General features: G+C 28.4%; 1 protein-coding gene and 1 long non-coding RNA gene across 2 annotated transcripts in view; both read left to right on the top strand.

The window, feature by feature from the left end:
• LOC145268435 (uncharacterized) overlaps positions 1-4,599 on the top strand; it is a 114,374-nt gene extending 109,775 nt beyond the window's left edge. Inside the window, exons 9-10 of the mRNA XM_080123995.1 lie at positions 1-580; positions 4,405-4,599. The exon at positions 1-580 is cut by the window's left edge and continues 2,075 nt beyond it. Coding sequence (XP_079980121.1) covers positions 1-580; positions 4,405-4,521 — 697 coding nt within the window. The 3' untranslated portion in view covers positions 4,522-4,599. The remainder of the gene's footprint in view (positions 581-4,404) is intronic.
• A 1,315-nt stretch (positions 4,600-5,914) lies between these two features.
• LOC145268433 (uncharacterized) overlaps positions 5,915-15,000 on the top strand; it is an 11,120-nt gene continuing 2,034 nt past the window's right edge. Inside the window, exon 1 of the long non-coding RNA XR_013864896.1 lies at positions 5,915-14,200. This is a non-coding gene — a long non-coding RNA (uncharacterized LOC145268433). The remainder of the gene's footprint in view (positions 14,201-15,000) is intronic.

Below are 15,000 nucleotides of genomic sequence, written 5' to 3' on the forward strand. Positions count from 1 at the left end.
TCCGAGCAGAAGAACGAAACCAGCGTTCGGAGGCTACAAGACGGAGGAGTCTCGCAAAACGGTCCCAGCATCTTCGAAAGAAACTTTCACCTCAAAACCATTCTCTTCCAAGGTTACAGCAGAAACACCTAAAGCAGTTGACGGTTCTACCACCTTGTCTCAACGATCAGACGCCGGACCGAACCTTCCTTCGACAACGAGAAGCGTTGATGCACGTAAGCTATCTGACCCTCCGAAAGTGATTGTCACTTCCAAGAAACTTCCATCTTCTTCTTTGTCTTCTTCCAAGCATTCCGACGGAACTTCTAACGAGGCCAACAGCGTGGCTACCACGTCGAAAATCACACCCATGAATACCTCTACCAAAGAAGCTACTGACACTAAAAAACCATCAAAGTCTTTTGAAGTGACCTCCTCTGCCTCTACGGAGAACGTAGCTACTGGCATAGACGTATCAACGAATAATACGAATCGGCTTTCGGCTTTATTCGAGGCCAAACGTGTTACAGCTTCCAACGTCGAACCGTCAGGGACAACCGTTAAAATCGAAGTAGTTCCAAAAGATGATTACGAAGATCAGGTAAGATGAATTTTTTAATAAATTTTGAATATTTTTAAACAGTTATTATTATATAAATTATATAATTATATTATTTATATATATTATATAATTATATTTATTATTTATAAATTATATAATTATATTTTTGAATACGTTATTATTATATAAATTATATAATTTATTATTATATATATTATATAATTATATTTATTATTATATATATTATATAATTATGTTTATTATTTATAAGTTATATAATTATATTTTTGAAACAGTTTTTATTATATAAATTATATAAATTATATAATTATATTATTTATATATATTATATAATTATATTTTGAAACAGTTATTATTATATAAATTATATAAGTTATTATTATATAATTATATTTATTATTTATAAATTATATAATTATATTTTTGAAACAGTTATTATATAAATTATATAATTATATTTATTATTTATATATATTAAATATTTATATTTATTATTTATAAATTATATAATTATATTTTTGGAGCAGTTATTATTATATAAATTATATAATTATATCTATTATTTATATATATTATATAATTATATTTATTATTTATAAATTATATAATTATATTTTTGAAACTGTTATTATATAAATTATATAATTATATTATTTATATATATTATATAATTATATTTATTATTTATAAATTATATAATTATGTTTTTGAAACAGTTATTATTGTATAAATTATATAATTATATTATTTATATATATTATATAATTATATTTATTATTTATAAATTATATAATTATGTTTTTGAACCAGTTATTATTAAATAAATTATATTATTATATTTATTTATAAATTATATAATTATATTTTTGAAAAAGTTATTATATAAATTGTATAATTTTATTATTTATATTATATAATTATATTTATTATTTATAAATTATATAATTATATTTTTTATTTATATATATTATATAATTATATTTATTATTTATAAATTATATAATTATATTTTTGAAACAGTTATTATTATATAAATTATATAATTATATTTTTGAAACAGTTATTATATAAATTATATAATTATATTATTTAAATATATATTATATAATTATATTTATTATTTATAAATTATATAATTATATATTTGAAACAGTTGTTATATCAATTATATAATTATATTTATTATTTATATATATTATATAATTATATTTATTATTTATAAATTATATAATTATATTTTTGAAACAGTTATTATATAAATTATATAATTATATTTATTATTTATATATATTAAATAATTATATTTATTATTTATAAATAATATAATTATATTTTTAAAACATTTATTATTATATAAATTATGTAATTATATTTATTATTTGTATATATTATATAATTATATTTATTATTTATAAATTATATAATTATATTTTTGAAACAGTTATTATATAAATTATATAATTATATTATTTATATATATTATATAATTATATTTATTATTTATAAATAATATAATTATATTTTTTAAACAGTTATTATATAAATTATATAATTATATTATTTATATAAATTATATAATTATATTTATTATTTATAAATTATATAATTATATTTTTGAATCAGTTATTATTATATAAATTATATAATTTATTATTATATGTATTATATAATTATGTTTATTATTTATAAATTATATAATTATATTTTTGAAACAGTTATTATTATATAAATTATATAATTATATTATTTATTTATAAATTATATAATTATATTTTTGAAACAGTTATTATATAAATTATATAATTATATTATTTATATATATTATATAATTATATTTATTATTTATAAATTATATAATTATATTTTTAAAATATTTATTATTATATAAATTATATAATTATATTTATTATTTATAAATTATATAATTATATTTTTAAAATATTTATTATTATATAAATTATATAATTATATTTATTATTTATATATATTATATAATTATATTTATTATTTATAAATTATATAAATATATTTTTGAAACAGTTATTATATAAATTATATAATTATATTATTTATATATATTATATAATTATATTTTTGAAACAGTTATTATATGAATTATATAATTATATTATTTATATATATTATATAATTATATTTTTGAAACAGTTATTATTATATAAATTATATAATTATATTATTCATATATATTATATAATTTTATTTATTATTTATAAATTATATAATTATATTTTTGAAACAGTTATTATATAAATTATATAATTATATTATTTATATATATTATATAATTATATTTATTATTTATTAATTATATAATTATATTTTTAAAACGTTTATTTTTATATAAATTATATAATAATATTTATTATTTATACATATTATATAATTATATTTATTATTTATAAATTATATAATTATGTTTTTGAAACAGTTATTATTAAATAAATTATATAATTATATTTATTATTTATATAATATAATTATATTTATTATTTATAAATTATGTAATTATATTTTTATAAACAGTTATTGTTATATAAATTATATAATTATATTTTTTATTTATATATATTATATAATTATATTTATTATTTATAAATAATATAATTATATATTTGAAACAGTTGTGATATCAATTATATAATTATATTTATTATTTATAAATTATATAATTATATTTTTGAAACAGTTATTATATAAAATATATAAATAATTAATATAATTATATAATATATATAAATAATAAATATAATTATATAAATTATATAATTATATTTATAATTTATACAATAATTTTTTTGAAACAGTTATATAAATTATATAATTATACTTATTATTTATATATATTATATAATTATATTTATTATTTATAAATTATATTTTTGCAACAGTTATTATATAAATTATATAATTATATTATTTATATATATTATATCATTATATAATTATATTTTTGAAACAGTTATTATATAAATTATATAATTATATTATTTATATATATTATATAATTATATAATTATATTTTTGAAACAGTTATTATTTTATAAATTATATAATTATATTATTTATATATATTATATAATTATATTTATTATTTATAAATTATATAATTATATTTTTGAAACAGTTATTATTATATAAATTATATAAATTATCGATTGTTTTTATTTATTTACTAGCAGGGTGGGGTACCCGACATTGCCCGGTTGTTTTTGAGGTGTGTGTGGTTTTAGGTAAATCAAAACATCCCAAGTGTTTGTGTCGGGGAGGGGGGGGGGGCAAAAAAAAAAAATTCACTATGGAAACATGAAGGATTGAACCAAACCCCTGGAGTCGAAGTTGGAAATTAAAGTGTGAAAAAAAACATGCAACGTTAACCACTGGGCCACCATGAAATAGTAACGGAGACATGTTTGAATTTATTTTAGTAAAACTTGGCAGGTGCCCATACTTAATGAGGTCAACTTTGACTGCGGGGGCAGTATTTTATTTACTGCGGGGCAGGATTTTTTTTTTGTTTCTTTTTTTTAAACAGTGATCACCACTTATCAAGGCCCGGAAGTCACTCAGGGATAAGGGTTATTGAAAGTACATTACGTTAGTGTGGAGATTTGATGAAGTGTTTACTTAAGGGGGCGGTTCATTAGTGAGAAGCAGGCAGACGGAACAGAGTTCCACAGGTGTGCAGTTCTAAGAAAGAAACTTTATATTATATTTGCATGAAATATCTTGATTTTTAATCCTATTAAGGTCAAAATCCGACGGGGAAAAAATGAGTTCATTTTATTTATATAGAGATATTGCTCTTGTTTTTCTATTTCCAGCAACCGGTGACGCTGCGGGAAAAAGCGAAGAGCTCGGAAAAGATCTCGGAACTTTCATCACGGCAATCCAAAGTTTTGGATTTGGTTAAAAATTTCCAGAAGTTGCAAGCAACCTAAGCGGATTTATATACTCGTATACATACCTACATAGATTTACGCTTTTTTTCATATCTTTCTCTCTCTCCATATATATATATATATATATATATATATATGTTTTTATGTATGTATATATTTCGATATTTCTATATATTTATGTGTATATATATATATATATATATATGATAAAAATAATGGAAATAGTATTCCGACAAAATAGAGAAAACAAAAAGGAACAAACCGTATTATGTGTTCATCAACGTTTCGTCTTTATTTCAAGACTTCCTCTGGATGAATGAGATTAAGAAACGAAAAATACCAGTACAAAATATTTGAAAATGTTTCACGTGCACAGTTGTGACGCAGTTCTAATTCAGAGAAACGGAAAAGGACGTTGGAAATTCAAAAAGGAGGGAGAGGGCTGGCGCTGTTAAAGAGAAGGAAATTTTAGTGACGTCATAGTCGTTCATGTAATTTTAAAACTATGAACGCAAGTTAATATCCTTATTTCAACAGATATATCTTTTTCCCAATAAGAATATTAACTTGCGTTCATAGTTTTAAAATTACATTAACGACTATATGACGTCACTAAAATTTCTTCCCTTTAACAGCGCCAGCCCTCCCCCCTCCTTTTTGAATTTTCAACGTCTTTTTTCCGTTTCTCTGAAATAGAACTGCGTCACACTGTGCACGTGAAACATTTTCAAATATTTTGTACTGGTATTTTTCGTTTCTTAATCTCATTCATCCAGAGGAAGTCTTGAAATAAAGACGAAACGTTGATGAACACATAATACGGTTTGTTCTATTTTCTCTCTCTCTCTCTCTCTATATATATATATATATGCGTGTGTGTGTCTGTGTATATGTATATATAAATAAATATATGTGTGTGTGAGTGGTGTGCCTGTGTATATGTATATATACATATATATATATATATGCATGTGTTTTTATGTATGTATATATTTGGATATTTCTATATATTTATGTGTATATATATATGTGTGTGTGTCTATATGTATATATAAATGTATATATATGTGTGTGTATACATGTATATATACATATGTGTGTATATGCATGCATGTGTGTGTATATATATTCATATATATTTATGTATGTTTATATATAAGTGCATATATATGTATGTATACAATTGTGTATGTATATACGTATGTAGAGGTATATATGCATATATATACACACACGTGTGTATATATATATATATATATATATATATGCATATATAATATATATATACACACGTGTATACATATATATATATACATATATATACACACATATATATATATACGTACATATACATACATATATGCACACATACATACGTATATATATATATATATACATACACATACATACCTTTATATATATATACATATACGTGTATTATATACATATACACGTGTGTGTGTATATATATATATATATATATATATATATATGGTAAATATCCAACGCCGCTACTACGGAACACCGACCACTCTAATTTGTTTTTTTCATAGATAATTGAGGTCGCTGACAACGAATCTGATAGTCAAACTTGGTGCAAATTTACCGTTTGCATGGTATTAACCCCCGAACCCACAAATAACTTTCCACCATTTTTCAGCTTCCGTTTATGCTACGCGCGCTCTCGCTGCAGCATGAACGACGGCTTGCTTCACCTAGCAAACTGCCTTCTCACATGGTGTACCAATCAAAAAATTACGGACTGACATTTTTTTTAATGACTTACAGTTAAAGAAAAGTACAACAAATTGGGGGACTTTTTTTTTTTTTGTCTTGCGTAGTTTTTAATGTGGGTTACAAAAACATAAGCACCAAACATCTTTGTGTTTTTCATTCTTTTTTTGCGAGAGGGGGATGCAATTATAGAACTTATGTGGCTTAATAGGTGCTTTTGCAGTTTAGTGAAATGTTTTTCCCTAAGTAACGCACCGACATTTATCAATTAGAACACCATTTAACATTTTCTGAAGATTTTACTGCTTACATTGGGGGCGTGAGCGGGGGGGGGGGGGCGGATCTGATGTTGGGGCTAATTTTAAATTTTCCACCCAAAAAGTGCTATAATATATTTTTGAAAATTAGAAAATTCTATGTCCTGGGAAAAAAAAAAAAAAAATCCTCTCCCCCCCAACGTAGTTTGCTTGGTGAAGCTGTCGTTTATGCTACAGCATGCATGCACGTAGCGTAAACGGATGCTGCAAAATGGTGGAAAGTAGTTCGTGGGTTCAGGGGTTAATACCATGCAAACGGTAAATTTGCCCCAATTTGACTATCAGATTCGTTGTCAGCGACCTCAATTACCTATTAAAAAACAAATTAGAGGGGTCGGTGTTCTGGATATTTACCGTATATATATATATATATATATATATATATATATATATATATATACACACACACACACATATTTTTCAATAGTTTTTCTACAACAAAACATTCTCTCTTGCAGTTTATAAAATGAGAAAGTTTATCTCGGACGATTGACTATATGTTATTTGAAACCTTTTGCCTGCGTTGAAATGTCGTGACACGTAGCCTCAATTTTTAAACTTTAACCGGAATTCTCCAATGTTATAGCCTCTTCTGGAGAATACCGTTTTTTACGATATTTTTTAACACCTATATACGTAAACTTTACTGTCATAGAAACTTTCATTTTTAAAAGCTCTTGGGTTTTTTTTTCCTTAAATATGTCTTTGATTAGCTCTACTGTAATACAAAAATCAGTGTGTGTCTTTTGTTCCTTATAGGTTCCCAAACGGCTGAGCCTATCTTTTTCAAATTTCACACAAAGCTAATTTATATGTCCGGCAGTGTTCTTAGACAGATTCTGTACAAAATCTCATCTGATAAGGTTTTTTTATTTTTTTATTTTTTATTACATTTTCACCCCAAACAAGGCGCGTTGCCACTTTAATGTAGTGGGTTACTACGAGGGAACTAAGCTACATGGGTACTATGGAGGGAGTTGGACAGCAAGATGTCAGTTCACGTTACTTGAACTTCTGCATGTCAGTGCAGTTGGGGAAACAGGTACCCAAAAGGGAATTCCTAAGTCTAGCGGTTCGGGGGAAGAAACTACTGGAGTAGAAGCTCTCTTACATCTAGGGATCTCTACTGTGAAGGGGTGGGATGTAGCTGCTTGTCAGGTTTGTCGCGGGTATTTACGTCGAGGGGGTACAAGGATTGTAGTTCGTCGGAGCATTCACCATTAAAATACTTGTAGAACAGGCAGAGGGATGCAACATTTCGTCGATGGGACAGAGGCTGAAGCTTAGATGACAGTTCAAGAAGCCATCAGGTTGGCGACTCTCTTTTGAACCTTGTCTAGGAGCGAGAGACTAGTAGCAGATGCACCAGCCCAAATATGACAACAATACTCCATACATGGGCGAATGGTGGCCTTATAGAGGTACAGAAAGACGCAATTACAAAACATTCCATGTTTTTTAACCATTTTTTTTTCTTTTTGTAAATTTACGTTTTTTTCTTTGAAAAAAAATTATAACCTGTAAATATTAATATTAATGACAAAAAAAAAAAATGTCAATTTCTTTTTTTTCTAATTTGTGCAAATTTTTATATAAAATTCACAGACCAAGTGGGGAGTAAGGACCCCAAAAAGCCGAGAGACTCAAACGGAACGCAACCAGAGTTTGAGAAGGATGTTTTCCTTTGGAGAATTGTGCATAGTTTGAAAGGAGTTGTGTTCGAAGGCTATATCAATGCGGTTCGTGGGAAACACCGTAGACACGAGTTAGTATGTAAATAATGACATTATTAGAAGGAATTTTCAATAATTTTCGATAATATGAATGACAAGTTTTTGCCTTTCTGAGTTTGAGAAGGATATTGTAGTTTGATTCAAACATTGTGCATTATGTAAAAAGTTTTTTTTTTACTAATGTTCACTGCTAAAAGGGATATTGCGACTTGGATGTAAGGGGCTACTATTTGAAGGTGCTGGCAATGGACCTGTTGTCAAAACTTGGATTGGAAGAGAGCAGGACTTGTACAGCGGCGCATCTCCAATCTTGCCCGTTGTACCTTGTGTCACGTTCAAACATAATAGAAGGCTCCTATAGCTATTGGGATTTATACACAACTGACCAACTAGTAAATGGTCTGCAAAAAAAAAAAAAAAAAAACGTTTTTCATGAAACGGAAATGGAATCACGTCATCTTTTTGAGGGCGGCAATTTTATCATTCCACCCTGTGGTAATCCTAACTCGAAAATCTACGCTTACCCAAAAACCTTTTTTCCATAAAAATATATATATATATAAGCGCGGAATTATATATGCAATTTTTTGTCAAAAGACGCAATTACAAAACATTCCATATTTTTATCCAATTTGTTTTTTTTTGTAAATTTCCGTTTTTTATTTAAAAAAAGAAATGTTTTTTTATTTTTAAAAAAAAAATTTATTGTCTGTAAATATTAATGACAAAAAAAAAGTATTGTCAAAATTCTTCTTTTTGTAATTTGTGAAAAAATTTTTATAAAAAAATTTACGAACCAAGTAGGGAGTAAGGACCCCAGAAGCCAAGGGACCAGAATGGAACACATCTTAATCACCACCAGTTAACCGTCAATGCATGTGTCATTTGTAAACAAACATACACAACCTGCATTTGAGACTTCGCTTAAAGAATTGTGCAAAGTATGAAGGCTACATCAATGCGATTTGTGGGAAACACTGTGGAAACGACTGAGTAAAGAACTAAATAATGAAATATTAGAAAAAAATTCCAATAACTAGTGCGGGGGAAGGGCGGCACTATCACTAATTTCCCCCACTCTTTTTCTTTGCCTAAAACCAAACATAGATTCCATGAACAAAGTTTCTTTCTTAGAACTGCACGCCTGTGGAACACTCTTCCGTTTGCCTGCTTTCCAGCTGACTACAATTTGATTGTCGTCAAGTCCAATGTAAACAAGTTCTTGATGAACCGTCCCTCTAAATAATCCAATTTGCACCACTTATCAAGGCCCGGAAGCCACTCAGGGATAAGGGTTATTGCATGTACAGTAATCAGTGGGATAGTGTCGTAGTAATCGTTAGTGATGGAGATGCGATAAAGTGTCTTACTTAAGAGGGCGGTGCATCAGGAATTTGTTTATGCTGGACTTGAAGACATCCAGGTTGTAGTCAGGTGGGAAGCAGGCAAACGGAAGAGAGTTCCACAGGCGTGCACTTCTGAGACAGGAATGGGATCTAAGTTGTAGTCAGGTGGGAAACAGACAAGCAGTAGAGAGTTTGTGATGTTTGACCTAGTTTTGCGGTGAAAGCCAGTTTCTGTTTTCCCCGCCCCATCATTCGCGGCGATTGAAAAATCTGCAAAAAAAATAGCGCGTGAAAGTCAGGCAAATAAAATAAACACGCAACCCCCCTGTTCGTAACTCGTAGATATTATCATTTAAAAGTTTAAAGAAGGAGCGAACCGACCGAGAAGCTTGGCAAAAATCCTTTTGCGGACATACGGAAAAAGTGCGCACACATACATAATACATTTTCGCTTTTCTATATATACTAGCGAGGGGTACCCGCCGTTGCCCGGGTGTTTGTAGGTATGTATGAAAAAAAAACAGGTGCCCGTGAAAAAAATACAAAGCCTTGACGACGCGCAGTTGGAAAATAGTAAAATGTGAAAAAAAAACAGGTGCGCGTTTTTGATTGACGTGACGGCGATAGCTATTCAGCAGTTAGCATTTTGTGCGGGACAGTTTTTAATGAGGTCAATAAATCGGTTTGTTTGTTTTTAAAAACCCACTCGCCTGTCTGATATGATGAAGTCGACATTGACCAAACATTCACTGGCTCTGGGCCTGTGATTAGAGTCGAGTTTCGCTTTTTTTTATACCGAAAACCGAATGTAACGCGTGCCGATGCGGGAAATGTGGGATAATTAACGTTTGAAAGTCAATAAAATTAAATAGATAGGCGAGCTCCGTGGTTAAGTGTGAGATATTACAATTTATAGATGATATAAAAAGTTTTAAGTTGTGAAGCGAGTGAGCGCTTCTCTGAAAGAAGCCTTTTGTGGACATTGAGGAAAAGCGTACATACATACATACATACATTTTCGCTTTTATATATATATATATAGACTAGCGGAGGGGTACCCGGCATTGCTCGGGTGTTTGGAGGTGTGTGTGGTTTTTGTTAAATGAAAAGATAAATGGTTGGGCGGGTGTTTGTTTTAAAAAAAAAGTAGAAACACGCAGTTGGAAAATAAGAAAGTGTGAAAAAAAAACGTGCAGGTGCAACGTTTAACGGAAAGATGGCAGGTGCCTGTTCTTGACGTCAACTTTGAGTGCGGGACAGTATTTATTCACAGAGGATCTGTTCACTTTTTTCTTCATACAAAAAAGTCAAATCGACTTGCAGCGATCGAAAAATGTTGAATATTTAAGTTTTGAAATTACACATTATCATTGAGACGTGATATAAAAAGTTTTAAGAAGAAACCCGAGCGAAAAGCAAGCGGAAAACATCCTTTTGCGGACGTACACGAAAACGCACATACAAACATTTTTGCTTTTATATATATATAGATAAATAATTCTGGGGTCCTTTTTCCTTACTTAATCCAAACTTACATATCATTTATTTATTTACGTTTATTTTTACAGGTGGAGGTAGTATTGAAAATTTTTGTTTACTTTGCCATTCCAGACAACCTAATAGATTTCAGTTATCTATTGACGAAATACAAACAAATGACAAAAGTCTATATTCCAAGTTTCACGTCATTGACCATCTTACAAAAATATATCTATTTATAAAATATTATTCCCGATATTGTTGACATAGGAAAAAAAAAGCAAGGATGAGTTAAGTTCAAAGAACCCCAAAATAGGCAGTTATGAACGGGACAAATTTAGATTAACGTTCTGTTTTTGTTTTTTTTTGTTTTATACAAAAATATATCTATTTATAAAATATTATGACCGATATTGTTGACATACAAAAAAAAAAAGCAAGAATCAGTTAAGTTCAAAGAACCCCAAAATAGCCAGTTATAAACGGGACAAATTTAGGTTAACATTTTTTTTTTTTTCAGACGAACTATGTACACTGATTAAAAAAAATTGAATCGGGCTGGGAGGGAAACATATATATATATATATATATATATATATATATATATATATATATATAAATGCGTATTATTAAGATCAATTTGATTTCTTTTTTTATCTAAAAAAAAACAAAAACATTTTCTATATATTTTTATTAGGGAACCATATATATATATATATATATATAACATCGTATCATTAAGAACAATTTTCTTCCTTTTTTATCTTATAAAAAAACTCTGTTTTTTTATTAGTTATTTATAAAATATTATACCCGATATTGTTGACATACAAAAAAAAAGCAAGGATCAGTTGAGTTTAAAGAACCCCAAAATAGGCAGTTATGAACGGGACAAATTTAGGTTAACATTTTTTTTTTTACAGACGAACTATGTACACTGATTAAAAAAAAATTGAATAATCGGGCTGGGAGGGGGAACATTTATATATATATATATATATATATATATATATATATATATATATATATACTAGCGGGGGTACCCGGCGTTGCCCGAGTGTTTGTTTCCGGGACGGGGGGGGGGGAGTTTAAAAAAATGTTATGGTAGGTAAGTAGGAAGGATCAAACCCGGAGTCATGAGTAAAAGTAGGAAAATAAAGTGTGAAAAAAAAACAAAAAACATCTGCAACGTTAACAGTTCGGCCACCAAGAAAAGTCCATTCCAGTTGTTTAGGAAAAACAAAAAACAAAAAAAAAAAAAACGACTACGGTAGGTCGGTGCGAACGTGAAAATATAACGTGAATTGTCCAGCACGCTAACCACTACGCCACAGAGCACTGCAGCTTAGTTTAGTGATTTTAAATAACTTCACATGAAAGAACTACGAAGCCAAACCGGTGTTCTCTTCTCAACTGTTCCTTGTGAACGATCCCCAAACGGTGTTAAGTGGTGGCAGGGGGAGGAGGAATTTATTAGAGAGAAAATATTTTACCACTTCCATTGATCTTAACCGATTTTGGCCGTGATTTCTCAGCAGAAAAAGTATAGAAATCTAAGATTATCGAGGAATTTGAGAAATAATAAGCCTATAACACACCTCAGATATTGTTCTGCCGTTTGTGCATATTATATTTGCATGAAATATTTTTGATTTTTAATCCTATTAAGGTCAAAATCAGACGGTAAAAAATGAGTTCATTTTATTTATCTAGAGAAGATAAATGCGTATTATTGAGACCAATTTCCTTTCTTTTTTATCTAAAAAAAACAAAAAACATTTTCTATATATTTTTATTAGGGAACCATATATCTATATATATATAACATCGTATCATTAAGAACAATTTTCTTCCTTTTTTATCTTATAAAAAAACTCTGTTGTTTTTTTATTAGTTATTTATACAATATTATACCCGATATTGTTGACATACAAAAAAAAAAAGCAAGGATCAGTTGAGTTTAAAGAACCCCAAAATAGGCAGTTATAAACGGGACAAATTTAGGTGAACATTTTTTTTTTTTTCAGACGAACTATGTACACTGATTAAAAAAAAATTGAATAATCGGGCTGGGAGGGGGAACATTTATATATATATATATATATATATATATATATATATATACTAGCGGGGGTACCCGGCATTGCCCGAGTGTTTGTTTCCGGGACGGGGGGGGGGAGGAGTTTTAAAAAATGTTATGGTAGGTAAGTAGGAAGGATCAAACCCGGAGTCATGAGTAAAAGTAGGAAAATAAAGTGTGACAAAAAAAAAAACATCTGCAACGTTAACAGTTCGGCCACCAAGTAAAGTCCATTCCAGTTGTTTAGGAAAAACAAAAAACAAAAAAAAACAAACGACTACGGTAGGTCGACGCAAACGTGAAAATATAATGTAAATTGTCCAGCACACTAACCACTACGCCACAGAGCACTGCAGCTTAGTTTAGTGATTTTAAATAACTTCACATGAAAGAACTAAGAAGCCAAACCGGTGTTCTCTTCTCAACTGTTCCTTGTGAATGATCCCCAAACGGTGTTAATTGGTGGCAGGGGGAGGAGGAATTTATTAGAGAGAAAATATTTTACCACTTCCATTGATCTTAACCAATTTTGGCCGTGATTTCTCAGCAGAAAAAGTATAGAAATCTAAGATTATGGAGGAATTTGAGAAATAATAAGCCTATAACACACCGCAGATATTGTTCTGCCGTTTGTGCATATTATATTTGCATGAAATATCTTGATTTTTAATCCTATTAAGGTCAAAATCAGACGGTAAAAAATGAGTTCATTTTATTTATATAGAGAAGATAAATGCGTATTATTGAGACCAATTTCCTTTCTTTTTTATCTAAAAAAAACAAAACATTTTCTATATATTTTTATTAGGGAACCATATATATATATATATATATATATATATATATATAACATCGTATCATTAAGAACAATTTTCTTCCTTTTTTATCTTATAAAAAAAACTGTATATTTTTTATTAGTTATTTATAAAATATTATACCCGATATTGTTGACATACAAAAAAAAAAAAGCAAGGATCAGTTAAGTTTAAAGAACCCCAAAATAGGCAGTTATGAACGGGACAAATTTAGGTTAACATTTTTTTTTTTACAGACGAACTATGTACGCTGATTAAAAAAAAATTGAATAATCAGGCTGGGAGGGGGAACATTTATATATATATATATATATGTATATATATATATATATATATATATATATATACTAGCGGGGGTACCCGGCGTTGCCCGAGTGTTTGTTTCCGGGACGGGGGGGGAGGGAGTTTTAAAAAATGTTATGGTAGGTAAGTAGGAAGGATCAAACCCGGAGTCATGAGTAAAAGTAGGAAAATAAAGTGTGAAAAAAAAAAAACATCTGCAACGTTAACAGTTCGGCCACCAAGAAAAGTCCATTCCAGTTGTTTAGGGAAAAAAAAGAAAAAAAAACGACTACGGTAGGTCGGCGCGAACGTGAAAATATAATGTGAATTGTCCAGCACGCTAACCACTACGCCACAGAGCACTGCAGCTTAGTTTAGTGATTTTAAATAACTTCACATGAAAGAACTACGAAGCCAAACCGGTGTTCTCTTCTCAACTGTTCCTTGTGAACGATCCCCAAACGGTGTTAAGTGGTGGCAGGGGGAGGAGGAATTTATTAGAGAGAAAATATTTTACGACTTCCATTGATCTTAACCGATTTTGGCCGTGACTTCTCAGCAGAAAAAGTATAGAAATCTAAGATTATCGAGGAATTTGAGAAATAATAAGCCTATAACACAGCTCAGATATTGTTCTGCCGTTTGTGCATATTATATTTGCATGAAATATCTTGATTTTTAATCCTATTAAGGTCAAAATCCGACGGGAAAAAATGAGTTCATTTTATTTAT

Source organism: Euprymna scolopes, chromosome 43 (assembly GCF_053919585.1).
Source record: "Euprymna scolopes isolate OS-2025 chromosome 43, ASM5391958v1, whole genome shotgun sequence".
NCBI classification, from domain to species: Eukaryota; Metazoa; Mollusca; class Cephalopoda; order Sepiida; family Sepiolidae; genus Euprymna; species Euprymna scolopes.